This window comes from Lupinus angustifolius, unplaced genomic scaffold (genome assembly GCF_001865875.1).
Source record: "Lupinus angustifolius cultivar Tanjil unplaced genomic scaffold, LupAngTanjil_v1.0 Scaffold_126_8, whole genome shotgun sequence".
Taxonomy (NCBI): domain Eukaryota; kingdom Viridiplantae; phylum Streptophyta; class Magnoliopsida; order Fabales; family Fabaceae; genus Lupinus; species Lupinus angustifolius.
Genome location: NW_017725192.1, coordinates 25,216 through 46,371, shown reverse-complemented (window position 1 = coordinate 46,371; position 21,156 = coordinate 25,216). Strand labels below are relative to the sequence as shown.

General features: G+C 34.4%; 1 protein-coding gene across 1 annotated transcript; it reads right to left on the bottom strand.

Annotated features, from left to right (window-relative positions):
• Positions 1–796: 796 nt before the first annotated feature.
• On the bottom strand, positions 797–20,577 carry LOC109340019 (probable polyribonucleotide nucleotidyltransferase 1, chloroplastic). The gene is made up of 25 exons (XM_019577578.1): positions 20,192–20,577; positions 19,414–19,482; positions 18,435–18,541; positions 18,288–18,330; positions 17,575–17,658; positions 16,513–16,577; positions 16,050–16,206; positions 14,097–14,153; positions 13,444–13,557; positions 11,572–11,838; positions 10,909–10,980; positions 9,516–9,629; positions 8,350–8,442; positions 6,364–6,542; positions 5,759–5,942; positions 5,578–5,625; positions 5,208–5,280; positions 4,666–4,739; positions 4,458–4,565; positions 4,287–4,381; positions 3,880–3,943; positions 3,449–3,502; positions 3,316–3,357; positions 1,377–1,837; positions 797–1,174 (listed from the first exon to the last, which is right to left on the bottom strand). Exons 1-24 carry the CDS (start codon positions 20,474–20,476, stop codon positions 1,490–1,492), a joined length of 2,796 nt encoding a protein of 931 aa, XP_019433123.1. The 5' UTR covers positions 20,477–20,577; the 3' UTR covers positions 797–1,174; positions 1,377–1,489.
• Positions 20,578–21,156: the final 579 nt, after the last annotated feature.

Sequence of the window (21,156 nt, the reverse complement as noted above, 5' to 3'; positions counted from 1 at the left end):
AAAGTACATTATAATTCTCCAAAATGAAATATATAAAAGTTAAACACTTAATACAATACAATGTAGACCAGGAAGTACAAAGTGTTTGTCCATGTTAGTATTTATATAATAATACAAAAATTTAGGCACATAAATATTGTACCTATATTACTTAAATGAATCAATAAATTTAATATTAGCTAAACATTTTTTAAGGATATTTTAAACTAGCATTAAAAAAGAGCAACACTCACGGACCAAAGTGTTGTGAAATTGGAACAGACAAAAAAAATCAATTTAAAATTATTTTTTATTCATTAGATAAGAGTTTGAAGAAGTATAAGACAATATGTTATCTCCACGTTACCTCTTCTTCAACCTACAACAAATAGTTACAAGTGTGGGAAGAGTCACAGTCTCACAGATCATGAAGAACGTCATCTATGGTTGTAACTCAGTGAAGAAAAAACATGTAAGAGGAACTAAAGAACAGTAACAATTTCACCATCTTGAAATTTTCCACAGCAATCCCAAAAGCGACACAACATTGTTTTTCAGCAACATTATGCCTCACAATCAACAACAGAGTCATAAAAGCTTACAATCCTTCAGGACAGATGGCGATTTTAACTACTATGAGTTCTATATATTCCTACATGCAAGAAACTTGACTTATTTACTCTTGGATTAAGCCTGACCTCATTATGCCCCTAGCCATAGGCCGAGGTTTATATTTTCATGGTCGTAACAAAAGAAGGTAATAAAAGGTGGTTTATTAATGTCACATTATAGCAATAGCAATATCAGTAAAACGAGATTAATGGGCATAACTTCCAATTTGGAGTATCAAAATTTCAATTGCCAAAGAAATAAAAAACTGATCAAATAGGCGTTATACAACAGTACTTCTCCACTCTCCCTTCTGTTGCACAATGATTCTCATTTGATACTTCCAAAACAGGAGCTATCACAGAAGTGAATCATACAAGATAATAACTTAACTATAAAGCTTACATAGATTGATGTTACAGAAGCATTCCATGGACTTAGATTATACAAAGGAACATTGAAGAGTAATTAAGCTCTATCGCCTTTCCTCTTTTAGCACAGTTGACAGCCCTAGTAAGAGTCACAGGTTCATATTCACAGCTTGGCAACATGGTGTGACGAAAAATTTCCATTGTTTGTCAGAGATCTGTATCAAGAGTGAGCAAGTAAATAACTCTTATCAGCAAACATGCCACCAAAACCTGTTTCTCTTAATTCGTGTTTATAAGGTCATACAAAAAGTTCCACTATCAAAAAAAGAAGTTCAGCTATGAGACTTGAGAGTTTGGATATTTTCACATAGCTATATCAACAACAAATTAGCAGAGAAATATATAAGTTGCTCATACCATTCATTTGTTAGTTTGCAAGATCTTGCAACCTCAGCTTGTCTGTGCATACATGAAAACAAATTTTTACTCGTAAGCATCACTATTCTCTGTTTTCCTTCAAAACTTTTGGATCAATTTTGTGGCTCTCCGCTAACCCAACTACTTTCATCTTTGCCAGAGACGCTGCCAACGGCTTTATTGCTACTCTTCTTTATCTTGTCTTTGTTAGTGAAAGGCTTATCCTGGGAAGAACTGACTAATTTCCTGATAAATTTTTTGGATGGAATTACAGAATCGTCCTCTGATCTCCGTTTAGATGATGTTGTGTCCTTCTTCGATAAACCCTTATCATATGATTTCTGTGAAGCTGCAGTATCATCAGTGAGTTTACCAGCAGGCTGTTCAACACTTGAATTCTCTAGATCTGCAGCAGGAAGTAGAGCTCGGTGGCTAAGGCGCAGCTGTCCCCTATCATTTATCTGAAAAACATGCCTAAAACCATTAGAGATTGTGTGTAATGCAATATGATAAAGCAAAATATTGTGAAACAAAGAACGCTGATCCTTCTTCAGACATGATCTTTTAGAAAGTTCATACTTCACAATGAAGCACATGAATACAGAGCTAATCCATGTGAGCAATAGGTGGTTAACTTGACTGAATGCAATTTTGCCAATCTCAGCCAAGAAAAACAAATTATGATCAGGGTAAAGAACCAACAGCTATAAAAAAAGCTGTGGTGGAGTTTCATTCCCACTTCAGAATATGTGAAAGGAAAGATGGAAGAAAAATATGGTATTGCAGGATGAATATCTTGGGGATAACAAAAAGCAAGTTCTGACATAAAGCAAATAAAATAAACTTTTGTGAAAATATTTTTTGCTCTTAGCTAAAGAACTGAACTTGTGTTTCTCTCCCAGCTCCTAAAGAAATACAATTACTGCTCTTTCTCCTCAAAGGAGAAGAGAAGAGGGGATGGGGTGTAATCGAGGATAGAAAAGGACACGGTAAGACAGACAATAAAGGCAAAAAATAATGTAAGGATTCACATAAATAACATCCAAAATTCAATGTTCATTACAAAATTAACTTATTAGTAAGAAATTCACACCAAGCTAACATCTACTGAATGAAATATAATTCTGCGGAAAAAATAGAAATGCTTGCCATAAACAATAAATCAAGGATGAATCACCTCCAAACTTGCAAGTTGTATCGTTGTGTTTCTATTTCTTGTATCACAAATGGGAACTTAAACTTCTCATCGGTCAGTGTAACCAAAATACTGTGTTTATTAATAACTAATATGGTTGTTCTCTATACAAATATGGTCCATATCATTAACTTTTATTTGTAGCAGCTTCTAATATACTCATGGTATGGGAGATTTTATGCAAACAATCACATGCTATAATTAATATTATGTACAAATCATTCTGGAATACATTTTAACCATTTAATATAAGTTGCTAACACAAATGGAAGTAGTTAATTCAATTAGTAAATGGTTAATTTGAATAGTTACTGTAAAATTATTTCATTAGCCACTTATATCAGAATAACATTTGCTTGATTAATGTAAATTTGGTAAAAAAATCTGTGGCATTGACACCACTTGTTTGGTGTGAGCATTGAGAAAAATTAGGGTTTCAGGCAGAGAAAAAAATAGAAAACAGAGCAGAAGTAAGAGAGGATGACAGCTCCTTACTCATTACTCTCAAGTGGTACTCTTACTAACACAGCCCTACTCAATTGATTATACAAATACTAAAATTTCATAAAGAAAGTAATAGCCTTTATATTCTTAACAGTAAGGAATCAAAACACAAGTCTCACTAGTAATTGGTTGACCAGCACTAGGGTATTGTGTTCTTACTTAGAAAAACATTTAAGTGTGAACATGATATAACTCAAGTTAAAAAAAGACCTCAGACATCAAATTGAAGAAATAACATACCTCCATAAGCTTTACATCAATACGGTCTCCAACATTGAAAGCCTGGAGGAATACAACTCAATTATTATCCCACCAATACTTGCATATAATGATAACTTTCTTTAGAAAAAATGAATCAAAATAAAATACTTGCATCTTCTGCCTTGGCTAGCCAACCCGAACTCAGTTCACTGATATGACAAAGTCCCTACATAAAATGAGAAGAAATGTAAAAAATAATTACAGTGTTTGGCCCACCATTCTATAGAAGCATTATTTTTTTTATTTCAAAGATTTATATAGGAACAAAGCAAAATATTTTTCTTTCAGAACTTGTCTTCTTACAAAGTGAAATGAAATACATACAAAATTATAATCTGAGTAACAATAAACAATAGCAAGTATCATCAATACTAAAATATTTTAGATACAGGAATCATAACTGGCAAAGATACAAAATTATAAGAAAATCCAAACTTGCTTAGCAAAAAAAATACAAACTTCAATTATATACTTAGCAATCTAATAGTATATGTGTCAAATTATCTAATTTTATGATTTTGGCAACTAGGTGGAAGTATGTACCTCTCGTCCAGGTGCTATCTCTACAAAAGCTCCATATGGAGTAATTGATTTGATTTCACAATTCCTGAAACACAGAAAGCAGAATAACTTTTTGTGAATGGTTTTCTTTTGCAAAAAAAATAGAACGTTCGTGAAAAAGAAAACAAGAGGAATATTCTTTTATAAAGAAGTTTTTTAATACAAAGAAAAGTAAATAATAATCAATGAATCAACATGCTATATTCCATAATTTTATAAAAAACATACGCCAGTATTAGGCCACGGAGGTAGAAACAAGAAAAGCTAGATCAATACTTCTGAATTTTTATTTCAAGAGTTTCATACCTTTTATGATTTGAAAATTTTCATTGAGTTAATGTTAAGCAACAGATCAACATAAGCATAAAAACAAGGGGTTACCCAATTACCTATATATATCACCAATAGACGGAACCATCGTCAAATTAGTTATAATAGCTTTAGATCTCTCTAAACTGGCCAAATCTTTTGCAAATATTTTCACCTGCAAAAGCCACAGTAGAGTTAGTCATTGTAGAAAAGTAACTCTATTACTACATTTAAGCTTATTGTTCTCGTACATTGCCATTATCATCTGTATCAATAGCCTCTACTCCACATTCCTCAATAATGCTCCTCACTTTTTTCCCACCAGAACCAATTATAAGATTTATCCTCTCGGGTTTGACCTATAAAAAACATGGATGTGAGTTGTATGCAGCAAACAATAATTTTAGGAAGAGATCATAGAACGGTTGACTGTTATATAAAGGAAAGTAATGAACAAACCTTCATAATGTAAATCAGGGGTGCGTGCTTAGAAAGTCTTTTTGCTGGAGGAGGTGAACAATTCATCATTTCTCCTAAATTAGGAAAACAAAGGGTGGAACAGAAGACAAAGATAATTAATTTTAGACTTCACAACTTAGTTTGACCTTCTAAAAAGAACATTTGAACTTTTAAGAAATAATTTAGTGGAGAAGAATTAGAAATAAGAAACAGGAAATTGGTGTCAAAGCTTTCACCATGACCCTAGGCTGCAGATGAGTGGTGTGCATGATGAAACACGGACATTGCAGTATTCACTCAGTGCTAGTCTAAGAGCTAGTGCACAGCCAGCCCAGGTGGGCGCCGGGACTGCAGGGTGTGGTGGGATGTTAAGATCCAGCCCAGCCAGTCCCACATTGGAAGTATAGGATTCTAATGTGGGGTTTATGCTACTTGGGCTCTCCAACTACAATAACTAGCTTTGTGGTGTGGTTCTCCCAAGGTCCTCATCATACCCCCCTAAAGCCATCTAAGTTTTGTTTTAATTTAACTTTTAACTTTACCAAGAATCTGCTTCCTTCCATTTCTTGCTTGTACGAGCGCCTCTCTCATGATGGGCAAAGTAATTCCTCCCACCTGTAACATTGATATATTAACAGCTACTAGAGAACAGTATCATATAAATTATAGATTTTAGTTCATTTAATTTATTTAATAATTTGAAATAAAAAACGAATAAAGTAGAATTTAATATCTATACACTGACAGCATAAGTTTTTTATGCTATCAACACATCATCCACTATTCATTTGTACTACAATTATTTAAGAGTCAATAATAGTTAACATATGAACAGACAATGTAAAAAATTCTTACAATTTCAGTGTATATCAAGAAAATTCATATTAACATTAAATGTTCATATTATTTCACCTTAATGTCCATCTGAAATGCAGTTATGCCATCTTCATTTCCAGCAACCTTGGTCAAAACAACATTTTGAACATTATGATATCAATATAATGTTGGTTAAAAATGAATGAAGCAGAAATGAAAATACATGCAAAACCCAACTGAACTCCAATAAGTGGAGAGTAGGTCAGTAAAATAAAACCTTAAAATCCATATCTCCAGATGCATCTTCAGAGCCAGTTATGTCAGAAAGAATAAGCGGAGTCCCATCTCCACCAAATTCCTTTGTGTCCAGTACCATACCCATTGCAATTCCAGCAATAGAGCACTTAATAGGAACACCAGCATCTTGCAAAGCTAAGCAACCTCCACAAACAGAAGCCATGCTAGAAAAGAATAAAATTTTGATATTAAAGGAGGGGAACTTTGCTCTATATTTAACAAGTCTGGAAGCAAAGATATTAAAGAAAAGAGAACTACAATAGCGTATTGTGTAAAACTACAAACAAGGGAAATAAAAGTTGAGATATCAAATCCAATTTAAACTGCCAAAATAGTAAATCAACTGAAAAAAGTGATGGGCATCTAGATTTCTGATGTATACATGTTAGAATAAACACATGCAAATTAAAGTGTCTCAGTGACACATGTTAAATGTATTTGGCTTTCATAGGACCTCGTCTCCCCACATCCTTAGCCTTTTAAATTGCATCATTTAGTATATAGTGATGAACTCAATGTCATACCATGCAAGTAATTCCATCTTATCTCTCTAACTTCTATATGTTATCAGTAAGCCACTCTCACCTTGAAGAGCCATTGCTTTCTGTGATAGTACTCTCAACACGTATAGTGTAGGGGAAATCATCGTCAGAAGGCAAAATTGGTTCAAGGGATCTCTCAGCAAGCATTCCATGACCAACTTCTCTTCTACCCGGTGCACCAATTCGCCCAACTTCCCCAACACATGAAGGAGGAAATGAATACTGCAAATTTTATGGAGTTAGTCACAACAACTTGCATTCTGAAAACTAAACAAACAAAATATAACACTAGATCCAGAAGCCCGTATGCACAATCACAAAAATATAAATGGAAAAAGAGAATCATGGCAGATATACCGAGCAAGTTATGCATTAAACCAATCAACATAATATTGTCTTTTCTTTTGGAGGAGGAATGACTTTTATTCATTCTTGTTTGTCTAGCTTTCCTTTGTTCTATCCCTCCTTCTCTCCTTCATTCATATCCCCATGTTATTTGCTCTTTTGCTCAAAGAATAGAGAAAAAATTCAGTTTTTTTTTGGATGGGGATTAATGGGACTTCAAGAGATAATCCAGAAAATTAGTAGGCTTGTTGTAAACCTAGAAAGGAAGGAGGTCTCGTCCTGGTAATCTGATTTCTTTGAACACCACTCTGGTGGCTAAATGGTCTGCAGTAAGGATGGTTTGCACTCTTACAGGTGGGATGCTAACTCAACAGTTAATGTTACTCATGCTAGCTCTTGAAAATTCATCTTACAGGGCTACAGTTCCTTCAAATATCATGTTAACATTAGTGTGGGCAAAAATTCTAGGGTTTAATTTTGGGAGGATCCTTGTGCGGGTAATGTCCTTCAAGCTCTTGCATTTCCTAGGCTCTGATATCTTGCTTCTTTGCATGACAGTTTCATTGTTCATTTCCTTACTTCTTCCTAGAACTTTCACTATTTGAGGAAGTTTCATCTTTCTTTAATCAGGATAAGAGGATATGGTCTCGAGTCTTCAAGCATGTGTTCCTGCAAATCTTATTTCCAGTTTATTACATCTACCCCTAACAAGATTTCTTTCCTTTTGAATAAGCCCATCTGTAAATGTATTGCTCCCCATAAAGTCAAATCCTTTGTTTGGACAGATGTGCTTAATGGGATTAACACAAATGACTTGCTTAAAATCTGAGACCTCTAACTGCTTTATCTCCTAACTTTTTGGTATTATTCAGATCTAGTTTTGAAATTAGTTCTGATTTGTTATTGCTTAGTTCAAAGGCTACCCTTCTCCGGAATACCTTATTTGGTGTCTTTAGTGAACAGTGGGTGTGCCCCGTGGATCTACAGATCTTGAGCACCAGGTTTAGGGTGTTTCGCTCGAGTAAGGAAGCTAAAATGCTATGGCATTGTGCTCGCTTTGTGGTTCTATGACGCAGGTGGTTGGAAAGCAATGCTAGAATTTATTCAGGGCATTGGATGTCTATTGACTTGATTTAGGATACAGTAGTTTTCCTAGCCTTTTGTGGTGATCTGATTTGCAAAGAGACTGGCATGATTTATTGCATGGTTTTGGTTCTTAGTTTCTTTTTGGGCATCTCTTTCTATTTTTGGCTTAGTTTTTCCGTTAGTTCCTGAGGATTTCTTATCCTCCCATTGTACTTTTCTCCTCTAGCTAGGTAGTTGCCGCTGTCCATTTTTTATTTTATTTTTATGATAAAAGTAGTTGCTGTCTCCACTTAACTAAAAGGGACCAGGTTCAATTACTCACCCAGCTCCCCTAGGCTTTGATTTTGAAGGTGAAATTGAGTATTTGATGCTGCCAGTGTCATGTAATCAACAACTGATTGGACTTGTGGAATGGCAGATCAGTGTACTTTTATCTTGGTTATTGGCATATCCAGTTCTAATCATGAACTAAACTTGACAAACAATCGGGTCACGAGTGGAGCCAGCCAGTCCAGTTGGGTTTTCCAAACATAGCACACAGTAGATGACAAGCATGCAAATATAAGAGATGATAAAAGAAGTCAAGTTCTAGAGAGACCTGAAGATAAAACTTTTTGAAATCATCAACACCTATAAGATTGTCTATTCTTTGTGCCATTTGCTTATCTCCAAGTGTAGCAACTGCTAGTGACTGCCAAACAGACAAATCAGAACAAGTCAGAAATAGTTTCTGCGGTTGCAGTCACTTACCACTCAATTTAAGATGCAGATACAGATATCACCAGAGAAGCATTAAAAGACAAACTCTGAATAATATAAAAAATATTAAACTATTAGTGGTTTGCAGCAATAATGAGATGAACATAACCAAATTGCCAAGGGGGGGTGGCAATATGCAGGGCTTCTGAGTTCTGATCAGAAACAAGATTAATGGTGGAGAAATATATTCTCTTTTTAAGAAGTCAGACAGAAAAGTCATATTTTTACTAGTAGAAGCTTCTTAAAAAGTCTAGCACTCCTGATGGAGAAGCAAAGCGCTTTTTATCTGTTACAACAGTGGTGAGGAACAATTGAGTGCATGAATGCAACCCCGGCCAATTGAGCTCCACCGGCAGTTGAGCTCCGTTGCTGCCACTGGTTGTCCACCATCCTGTTTGTGTGTTTGTAACACAGTGAGAGTTGGTCATTAAAACTCACAAAACGTTCATGGGTGATGTTGGAGAAGTACTTATGGGGTTTTTCTACTGGAACCCACGTAAAAGAGGATAGCCGGAGAAGAGAGGAAGATAAGGCCTACAGTTGAGAACACATTGAACAGAGAAGGAGAGCAACCTTTATTATCTTGTTTTTAGTTTGGGGATGGCAGTACAAACTCTAAACTTGGAATTGTAATACAGAGGCTTAGAGTTAGTAGTCGAGTTTGGGCAAGTTTAGTTATAATGTAATTCCATGGAATTGGTTCATAGAATTGTGACTCCAATTCCAAGTGCACTTCCAAACATAAGAATTCCACTTCCAAGGCCCAATCCATGGAATTACATACCCAACTGCACCTTCAAACGTCATAATTCCAATTCCAAGGCCAAATTCCATGACCAATTCCGTGCGCCAAAAAAAACCCTTATATATATTTTCCCTTTATATTTTTAATCATTTTTCTCCCTTCTGATAAAACTAATAAAAAGGGTTAATTTTTATGTGACAGTACAGGCATATAAAGACATCATTACATATCATGAGAACATAATTAAAGTTGCCACAAACCTGTGTCTCGCCTCTAGTAAAAAGAGCACTTCCATGTGCTCTAGGTAATAGGCCACATCTTGAGTTAATTGGACGTATCTCACTTGGTGTTCGTCCATCGCTCCTTTTCCCCCCCTGTAACATGCACAGAAGAGATATCAACAAACATGGATCCACAACGTTTGGTAACCCATAATGAAAAAACTTAGAACAAGTGCAGCCTATCGAACCTTGCAAATTTACTCAAACTTCTAAATTCTCATCATAAATTATACAAAAATAGGCATGTCCTTTTTGTCAAGCATAAGAGTAGCAATTAAAAGGAACATTAATGGTTCTATAACGTTTTTCAGGTGAAGAAAAAGTTTGAATTACAGTTGTCTCTTGGAACCTTCATTTTTTCAGAAACTGACATGATAGAGAGGTTTAAATTCAATTATGATTTTTACTCATCTTTCTTTGGTTCCTAATTGAAAAACATGGACTCTTGAACCCTCATAAGTTTTCACCTATAAATCATTATTTCAGCTCTTGACTTACACTTATAATAAAGATGGATAAACCCATCTGAAAGTCCAAAGCTCACTGAAAGGTCCAAGCATTACTTGTACGATTGTTCTTATAACACTAAAACACTAATGACATGTTCCAAGAATGCAGACCTAATACGGTTTTGTCTCCTGTTATGTATATAATGTGTGCTTCAGTTTCAGAACCCAAGCCTCATCTCATTTTTAGTTTTTCAGCGACTACTACTCTTTGAAATGGATTGTTTAATATCTGCAGTCTTGGATCTGGCCTATGAATTTGCCTCAATTTCTCCTAAAAAATTCTGACATCTTGGCTCTGACAAAAAGGCAAAAACAATTCAGTGGGCAATGTTGTTCTTTGTTTTATATGGTTGAAAAAGGCGGTAGAATATTGAACGACTCCCCTTTTAACCCTAGACTTCATTTGCTAGGGGCATGCCTTGGTATGTAAAGCTTTTCAGAGGCACATTTTTACTAGCATGCAAAGGGAGATGATCCCTAAATAGGCTTTGTCACGGGTTTTGGTTTTTCTTTTTGTTTTGTTTGTGAGAATACCTTACCCTTTGTACTGTTATCTTCTCTTATAATATTTCTTTTATTAAAAAAACTAACTTTAAGATCCAATAGCTGCTGAGATAGTGACTTCCTGAAGATTCTTTGGATGGAACATTATGTTCCGTTTGGGTGGGAACATTATGTTCTGTTTGGGTGGAACATTATGTTCCATTTGGGTGGAACATTATGTTCCGTTTGGATGGAACATAGATGTTTTTCAATCAGTTATAAGATTACTCTCAGACAATTTGACAGAAGTCACAGAGAAAATAAAACACATTTATATCATGATGTTTGGATAGTATTTATTTTATAACAAGGGATCATACCTGTACTATGCGTTTCCTCAAAAACTTGGACGTAACATCTTTAAATACTAACTTCACGTCTACCTCAGAAAACTGTAAGAGAAAACAATAGAAATGTGTTAAAAGGTAAGGCAGGGCATCAATATCTGTAAATCAATCAAGAAGTCTAAAGCACTGAGAAAGAAAGTCAAGTATAAACATTTTTGTCAACCAAAAAAAGCGAAGTATAAACAACTCTGTTTTGAAACGAGAGAAAAGAAACATATGATGAAATATTTGGTTCGACTATACAGTGAAGGCTCCAATATAGGCTTATTCTAATAATTACAAAGGCAATACAGAAGATTCTAACCTATTTACTTCATATGATACAATATGATATGATATGCATAATATCTACAAAAGACTCCCATAGAACTAGATTTGTTCTTAATGAGAGAAAGGGTACTTGACATTGATTTCTAAACCATTCCCAACTATTTTGCCTATAGTTTTTCTTGGCATCCTTTGGCCACTAGAAATTGGACTAACCTGTATTTAATTTACTCTCCTTACTGGGGCTTCCAACGGTATCAGGGCTTCCAACAGTTTGTTTATCAGGGCTTTGAACTTTCTATACTTATTATTCAATAATGATAAAATAAACTAGAGGAAAAAACTTTGAAGTATAAGAGTGGTACTTACTAAAGGGGTTGGTTTGGGTGGAGTTGGCTTTATGTGAACATCACCTTCGTCAACTTCACCATCCACAATTACTTCCTCATCTTCGTCTTCCACCTCAAGAATCTCCGCAATCGTTTCAGCATTACTCCTTGGTACAGCATCATTGGTTACAACCCCATTTTCTGTAAGTATCTCCAGAACCTTTTCTTCTAATAATGAAAGGGCTTTCCTTCTTGGTATTTTGTTTCTAATTTGAAGAGCTTTAACCAACTCATCACCAGCAATTTCCTGCATATTAGCACTCACATCAGTTTCTACCATAATAACCATAGTCAATAAAAACTCAAAACTCTTCAAAAATGTCGTCAGTGTTTAATAAAATATTTAATCAAGTTAATATGCATATTAACCTCATATAACATGTGCCTTCAGGTCCTATTATAAAATAAAAACTTTAATGGGAGTCAAAAAGGAAAGGAACACAAGAGCAGAAGAGAAGCAATCCTTCTTATAAAAACAAAAAAAACACATCAACAAAGCAAAGCTTGACTGACTCTATGCATGACCACCAAAGAAATCCCACCAATTATAAGTCAGCTTAGCACTCCATGTTCAAAATGAAAACTGATTTTTGTAATAAACTACCCCTCTAATTATAAGTAAATCTAATAAAAATGACATGTTGCATATGCATATGCCTCATACAGCTCTTTCTCCAAAAATGTGTGTACATACAGATCTAATTCAGAAACGTACTACAGCAACCAAGCCTTATCACACCATGTGGGATCAGAGTAAGTTACATGTATCAATCGACACAATTGTGCTCAATCAAAAATCATGTATTCAGTAAAATCATATGGAGCAAGGTATATTTTGGGGAATTGATTATGTTTACTTTGTCGCATGCTCAGTGTTTAGTTGTGGCACAGATTTCATTTCTTTAAAATATTGTCACATAAAACACTTCAACAGCTTTATTTAGTTTATTCTAAATATTTTTATATTCTATATGTTTTCTGTCAAGTTCTTCTCACAACCTGCATGTTTTATAACAGATTTAATACTGAACAAAATTCTAAAAAATTTTGAGTTAGAGAGTTTCTTTATTAATTAATACATAACATTTCTTAAGATTAAAATGGTAAAATACTTTTCTTTTTTACTTTCAAATTTATAAATGCCAGTGTTGAGGGCTCAACGCAATGGTAAGGTGGTTTGACTTATAACTTGGAGGTCATGAGTTCAAATCCTGGAAAAAAAACCTTTTTGTTTGTGAGAATGAAGTTGCAGACATCTACCCCCCCAGGACTCTACTCGTTGGGAACCTCGTGCACTAGATCGACCTTTTTTTAAGTGACCAGTGTTATAAAAGAGTGGATAAAAGGATGTGTCAATAAGGGGTAACAAGTTATTTAACTTTTTATGTATTTATTATTGGCACCAATCTTCAGTGAGGTGTGCTCCTTTTAGCGCCTCAAACTCAAGGCCTCCTTGCTACAATGGTACTTGATCTATCTATACCCTATTAGAATAGATAGGTTCTAGTGCTTTCTATTTTATACACATCAAATCAATATTAGTCTTCATATAATCAAGAGGTTCCTTGCTCTTTACTCCTCCTTCCCAACCTATACGCTATAATTTCAACAGGCTCACACCAATTGCATGTTTTGGCAGTTTAATTGTATTGTCTTAGCCACATCCTTAGCAAAGTAAATGGTATTATTCCTGTTTTAGTACCATTCGTCGAACAGAAGACATGAATTTCAAGGAATATAGGACTGGGCAGGAGAGAATAACATCTCACATACACACATTCACAAATCAGGGCCAAATAAAAAAATTATTAAACAAACAGCATGAAGTGATATAGTAAAGCAAAAAGCATACCTCAACATGTGTATAAAGCTCCGGAGGAGGTAACTTGATTGAATCAAACATCTTTGGTTTCCCACACTTCTTAACCAAAGCTTCTACTGCATTACAGATTTCTCGCACAGCATCCTGAAATTAGACAACAAGCAAAAGATTATGCATTGGTGCTTCTGTACAGAGCTGTTTATAAACCTAAATTTTTTTGACAGAAATGAGAAATGTACAAATTAAAGCATAACAATCCCACTATAACTAAAATTAATTCCATAAGACAGGCAAGTGACTTACTCTTGTGCTGTATCACTGTTTTTAGTGAAAATTTCAAAAACACAATGGCATAATAGTCAAATAAAAATATTAATTAAAACCTAATTAATATAAAGAATGTATATAGACTGAAAAAATGTGTTTTAATTAACAAATGCAAAAAATAATATAACAATGGTACATCAATGAGGACAAAAATATTTCTAGAGATCAAAGTTTTGCAGGGATGTCTCTTTCTATGCCTAGTTGCCCACCCTGTATTAAGCAGCCATAAATAAACGCATCTTCTACGAATCAAAGTGAGCATCTTTTAAGGGTCGCATGTGACTTTAAGGGAACATAAGAAAATCCATAAAGTGTGTTAATGAGTAATAAGCTTGTCTACATAATAAGGTAACAACCTGACCAACTTCTACCGCTTGAAGTAACTTCTCTTCAGAAAGAAAATTGCCATAACCCTGCAATGAAAATTTATACCAGTTCAGCCAGTATGAGAGTACAAACCTAAAGGTTTCATGATTGACATATGAGTTCACACATTGTTTTTAATACCATTGCAAATTCCAACAGCTTTCCTTTAACATGGCTGAAAGTAAATCTTAACAGTTCTTTCCAAATTACTGAGCATTGTAACAGTAGAAAATTTTGGCACCTATTTTCCCAGATGACCAGTTCTGGATCAACAAACTGTTTTATAACTGTCATTGCATGAACTTGACGTTGACAAGGATTACCAACATGTTAACTAGATGCTTATGATATTTGATCTTTATGATGTAGAACTTCCTCTTATCCTTTTATATTAATACCATTACAAACTTCTTTGTTTTTGAAACATGAGGCATTTAAGAGTAGGAAAACTTTGGACTATATTTTCCCTGCTGACAAGTGCCTCAACAAAGTGTTTTACTGTCTGGTATTGCATGAAAGTGATGTGGATAAGGATAGCATGTTACTTAAGATGCTTATGATATTTGATCTTTATTATGTGGAACTTAGTCCCACATTTGTTTGTACAAATGCATTTGCTTCAAAAGTTAAGAGTCATATACCAGTGTAAATCTCGAATTAAATTTCTAATTAAAAAACAGGCTCCATTTGGGTATTCAGCAACTCCATAGCACTAAACCGAGGGGTACTCTTTCCTCAACATTAATGCTCCAATTTTGGAGATGTTTAGCAGAGTAACTATCCAAACTCCAAATGGCCACTTTGTTGGCCCCTCGGAAACTGGTTAACATTTTTTACTGGAAAAAGAGATTCATAGGAAGAGGATTGGAAAGATAGGAGGATAAGATGCCCTCCACCATAAAGCTACCTATAAAGGAGAGAGAATTACAAAGAAAGCAGCAAAGAAAGAATTATCAAAGACAACAGACAATGGCATGCCAATCTCTATGCAGATTTGAAATGGCAAATACTCCACAGAATCTTGAACTCTTTTCTTCTTCCAAGGTCCAAACCCTTCAAACCTTATTGTCAAAAAGGTCTCTAGAGAAGTGAAAATGATTGGGCTAGTGGTAAGGGGTGTGGGTAGTTTGCATGAGGTCATAGGATCAAACCTAAATTCCATGGTTATACCCGAAAAGAAAGATCACTTTGTATTAGGATATTAAAATTAGTACAGGTGTTAACTGCACTTCTCTGTATAGGTTTAATTGTACACACCTCTGGAAAGTGAGGAGAGGTGGTTAGATTAGAAAAGAAAGTTCCTGTAGCTCACTGGTATAATATCATTTCCCTTATTATGACTCTCATATGTCTTCTCAAGCTTCTTCGGCTGGGCCCACACCACATCTCTCTCATAATCATGGACCATTTGCTATGACAGCCACAGACTCAGGAGCAATGTTGTACCCAGACTCAGGAGCAACTCACCACTTAACATCTGATCCTACACTGGTTCATAAACCTACTGAACAATTTGGTCCAGACCAAATCTTCATGGGTGATGGTCCTGTTGTACATGTTTCTTCTATTGGTACCAACTACTTAACTTCACCTCTCAATACCTCAGAAATTCTCTAAACCACGATCCACTTCTACCAAAAGGGTATCAGCTATCAACATAGGATACCCCAAAAGGGAAGTCCAAGGATATATCCATCCCTACTCAGCTTGGAATAGACAGAGGTAGTTACCCCTGTGGTCTGCAGGTTTTGATACTTTATTACCTTCAATGTCAATAAAATTTGCTTCTTGTAAATCCTTTAGCTTTTCTATCAAGAAATTAGGCAGTTAAACATGCATGATTTTCTTTCAAATGACAAGTTACAAATGATTATCATACCCACAGCTGTTGTATAAGCATATTCCTAATATGATATTGTTCACAAACAACAGTTATGCCTTACCTCTATCATTAATATTGCACTATCTGTGCCAGCCAGCATGAGGTCCAACTCAGAGTGCTCCATCTCCTCGGTTGTAGGGTTTATTATATACTTATCACCTACAAGTCCGACTCGAACTCCAGCAACTGTTTTTGACATTGGCACTTCTGAAAGTGCACTGCGAAAATGAAATGATTAAGATTATGGTAATGCAAAAATGCTCATGGGCATGTGTAAGATAGCATCATGTGTGGCCTAAATACCATAGACCTAACTAAGATGTCTCTGTGTGTAGTGTCTCGGAGAGAAGCATGCATGAGATCTATTTTCAACATTTTATAGATTATATTCTTATCATCCTTTCTACTGTTGAACTATTTTCAATGATTTTTCTCTTGTAAACAAAACTTATAGTGCATAGCATCATGCTTCTGGACAAAATGCCTATTGGCACTTTGACAGCAAAATAAAATGACCAACTTACACTGCTATACCAGCAGCAGTAACAGCCAAGGAATCGGGGCAGTGCAATCCATCATAACTTAAAACCTAGAAACATAAGTTTATAAAAGATGTTAGCATGTGAAAATATAACAAGAAAAGTACAGTCATTTTAACACATGAAAAAATAGCATGACATCAGTCGCTTAAGTTAGTACATCAGATTAATGAAATAAATGTGCTTAAGTTGTTAACAGACATATCTAACTGCCTGGGAGAAGGTGTTGGTCCTGGTTATATCTTACTGCCTAGGAGGCTTACAGCTATGTTATTTTCAACAGAAACTAGTATATTCATAGCACCAGACAATCCATTGGTTATTAAATAGTTTATTACTATCTGCAACTTATGGTAAATAGTTTATCTACAACAACAGTTGGGCAAGAATTAAAGGGGGACAAAAATAATTCTCTGCTTTTTCTTATTGATTTAAAAATAGTGTAAACAATGGTCGGGCAAAATTTTAACTTAATAAATAATAACCAAGTTTTTAAATAGATTTAAAAAATAAATAAATCCCCATACTCTAAATTTTTAGCTAAGTATTATATTTTGTCTCTCAAATATACCTAATTAATAAGAATCGTGTCAAGCACTATAAATAAGATACTTATGATACTAAAACATACAAAGCATATAGTTAAAGATATAATAAAAATTTAAGTCAAACTGAGATTCTGATTGATCAGATTGTTAAATGTTATATTTTTCTTATAATGCGGTCATAAAATTATTGCCATGCTTTTTAACAATTGTTCAATCCCTATTCAACGAAATTGAACCATTGTAGATCTATAAAGCAGTTTAAATGTGAAAGAGAATAAACACTGAATATTATTTCAGAATAAATTATCTGAAGGGCTTTCTTTCAACTCAACAAATAATAATGTGCTTAATTATCATACAATCTACAATTACATAGATGTTGCATTTGTGGGATAGCTATCTTACAACATTTAGTGAACTAAAAAACTTAGGAAAGGACCAACAGAAGTAGACACATCAACAATCAAGTTTTAAGATGGGAAAATTATAAGGATCATACCCAAGACAATATTTGAGTTTCATGGTAGAAGCCCTTCGGCATAGTAGGGCGCAGAGGCCTATCAATCAATCTACAAATAAGAACCTGCAAGCAACAGACGACAAAAAAAACAAGGAAAACAGTTCAAAACAATACATTTTCCCAGACAGGGAACACTTATATGAATAAGATTTCTTCCTTTGTCCAAAAACACAAGGCATTACCAAGTTCATGCAAATTGCAAATAATAGCAAGCAGCCGATACTCATAAAAATTGAACTGATTAAATATGCTTTAGAGACTTTCTAACTACCAAATCCTAGTATGTCCGTTCTCCAATTGGCCTTACAGACCATGAGTTCACACTAAGAAAGTAATCCAACTATGTATGTCAACCTTTAACACATGCTAAACGGGGACTTATTTGGATTGTGAGAAGACTCTTCTTGCATAAATGACAAGCATCCTCCATAAACTGCTTGACTTCTTACATATCTTTCAGTATGTCTGACAGTTGAACTATAAAGCAAACTCAGAAACTCTTGAATAGTAACCACCAAGAATAATTTTTATATCTGTTTTAATATATTGTAGAAGAGTTATGTATCTTTCCATATATTAGTCACAAATTATCAAAATCTTAGTTTTAGATAGACATTCAGGAGAAAGTTTAATTTTGATTTGACAACAAAATGCTCTTGCAACACCAAAGTTATTAGACAGTGAAGTAGTACCTCATGATCCTTTGTTTTTCCTTCTCGTTTGAAAAACCCTCCACTGAAATCACAATAATTAAATACCCAAAAAAACTATCATTTCATGCAAATGGGTAAAATCAAATTAGGAAAAGAAAAAATAATGGAAATCTGTAGAACACATACCTAGTGCGGCCAGCTGCTGAAAAACGTTCTTGATAATTCACAGAAAGAGGGAAAAAATCAGTTGGCTCGCTAGGAACGTCATCCAAACAAACAGTAGTGTACACAATCTGTAATAAGAAAATAACTACATAAATTTCCAAAAGAATAAATTCCAAGTTTTTCAGGCATGATTTACTTTTGTTTCCATCCTAAAACAATTTAATATATAAATATCTATAGTAGACAGAATCTTAAAAATAAGTATCAAAGGGAGCAAAAACCGATTTACACGAGGCATCATATATCATTGTCGAATTTTGATAGGTACAAACAACATCATAATAATATATTCTTTCCAATTTACTCTCCATCTTACTATGAACAACAACAACAACAACAACCCGTCTTAATTCCACTAGATGGGGTCCGCTACATGTATTGAACGATGCCATAATGCACTATCATAAATCATGTTCATTAACAAAGCATTGATCTCTAAATTTTTCTTAATTGTTTTGCCTATGGTTTTTCTTGTATGTGTGTGCTTAATGTTATATATAGTATGTCCTAAGCCTGGATAAAAGGTGAAAATTGTATCAGGCAGTCAACAAAGAATGTAAAACTTTGTGGAATCCCTATGACATAGATTAACAAGCTCCATCTCACTATGAAGAAGATATTAATTTATTCAATGAGTCAAATATTTAGCATCTGGACCTTAACACTTACTAAACAGCTACTTCTCAATGACATGAGTAACTTATCTTGCTTTGGCCAAAAAATCATAACATTACTAAATTGAGCACAAACAAATCTATTTGCAGAATGTTGCATTACTTTATTTTGCGAAAATGAAAACCACGCAACATTTTTAAACCTAAAATAAAACAAATTTCCATAAGCTCTTTTCACAAAAGAACTATTTTTGAAGTGCATGACTCGAAGGACAATGTTCACTGTCATGGATAAAGTAGTCAACGAATGAAATAAGGAAACTTACAGTTTCTCCATCTGTAACTGTGACAGAACCACTTGCTTGTCTTCCTATTTGACCAGTCTCAACCAAAATCTGCAGAAAGAAACAAAACTTAACATGTAAATGCAAAAAGTACTGGATACACATCTTTTACTCTATGGAGATACTTTCGCAAAAGAAATGCAAAAGTAATGTCAAATTTGCAAACCAAGGAGCGTTCATAAAAGGCAGGTCAATTGCACAAAAGATCCTCATATGGCAGGACCTCATTAAGCTATACAAAGGGGAAAAAATACATGCTCCGGGTGTCTTCTAAAAAATGATATCCAGAAGGCTATGATTCTGTGGAGTGGCTTTTCAGACAAGAATTATTAGAAAAGCTGAGACCACACCTCCAAAGTGTTCTGTGTATCCACCCTCTTATCTGTGATAATCATTGACTACTTGAAAAGAGTATTCAAGACGCACAGCAAGACACCAAGCTTTGGATTCCACCCTAAGTACATATATACTTCTGACACTTAAGGAAGTAAAAAAATCAAAAATTCTTATTTTAGATGTCATATTTTTGCACATTCTAAAAAAACCACTTTTGTCCGAATCACCTTTTTAGATTAAACAAACATGCACTAAAATTTCATTTTGAAGCTAATTTCCAAAGTAGTTTTTAAACTACACTCCACAATCACAGTTGCAGACGCAATGTTGCAGTTTTCGGCCACATTTTCACACAATTTTTTTCGCAACTTAACTGCAATTTAAAACACCTTTCAACACAGAATAAATTAAAATTGAACCATACATGTCTATCACCAACAGGAATCTTCACCGAATACGGCTGCGGCAAACCAACCGAGCCACCTACAGAATCCGAAACCTCCTCCGGCGACTGCAAAGAACCTCTTACACCAAAACCATTACCCTTCCGATTCTTAACAGAAAACAACAACGACACAGAACTGGACCTGCATTTTCCATGAGCAGAAACGCGAGGAAACGTGGCAGGGAAGAGAAAGTGAGTGGGTTGGTTCGAGAGAAGGAACTGAAAGGGTTGATGCGAATTGATGCAGTTAGGGTATGGTAACATTTTGGGAGGGTTAGGGTTTTGGATTTTGAAGGTAAGGTTGGTGATTTTTCAGTGAGAGTGGTGAGTGGAATATAAGAAGAGAAGAGAAGGAAGAGTTATCATTATCCACTTCTTATTATTACGCGCGCTATGGTTTTTATTTTGGGAGAAAATTGTTATGGACTTTTGAGATTTGGTTGGGTATGGTTATGGGTTACCCATTTGTTATGATATGGCCCTAATTTAAATTTAGATAATATATCAATTTGGTCCTTTAAATATTTTGCATATGTCCATTTGGTTAATGAAAATTTGGAAAACTCAAAGTGATCCTCACAAATATTAAATATGGATCAAATTAATTCTTTTTATATCTTTTATAACTACTGATATAAATTATTTTAACTTATATTCGTGGTGTTTGAATACTAGTTTGATCTTTTACTTTTTTTTTTTTTTTGACTAATTTGGTAGAACAAAAAAAATTTAAGAACCAATGTGAGTATTCTTATATTTATATTTATACCATCCTTTTTAAAAATCATACTTACCAATAATGATAAGTATTATTTAAGACAATCAAATGGTGAGAAATGTATATATTTTTAAGTTTTTTACTCCATATATTATTAGTTTTATTTAAGTGTTAATGATAATTAACACATAAATAGTGGATAATTTACTAATAATATAAGAAAATC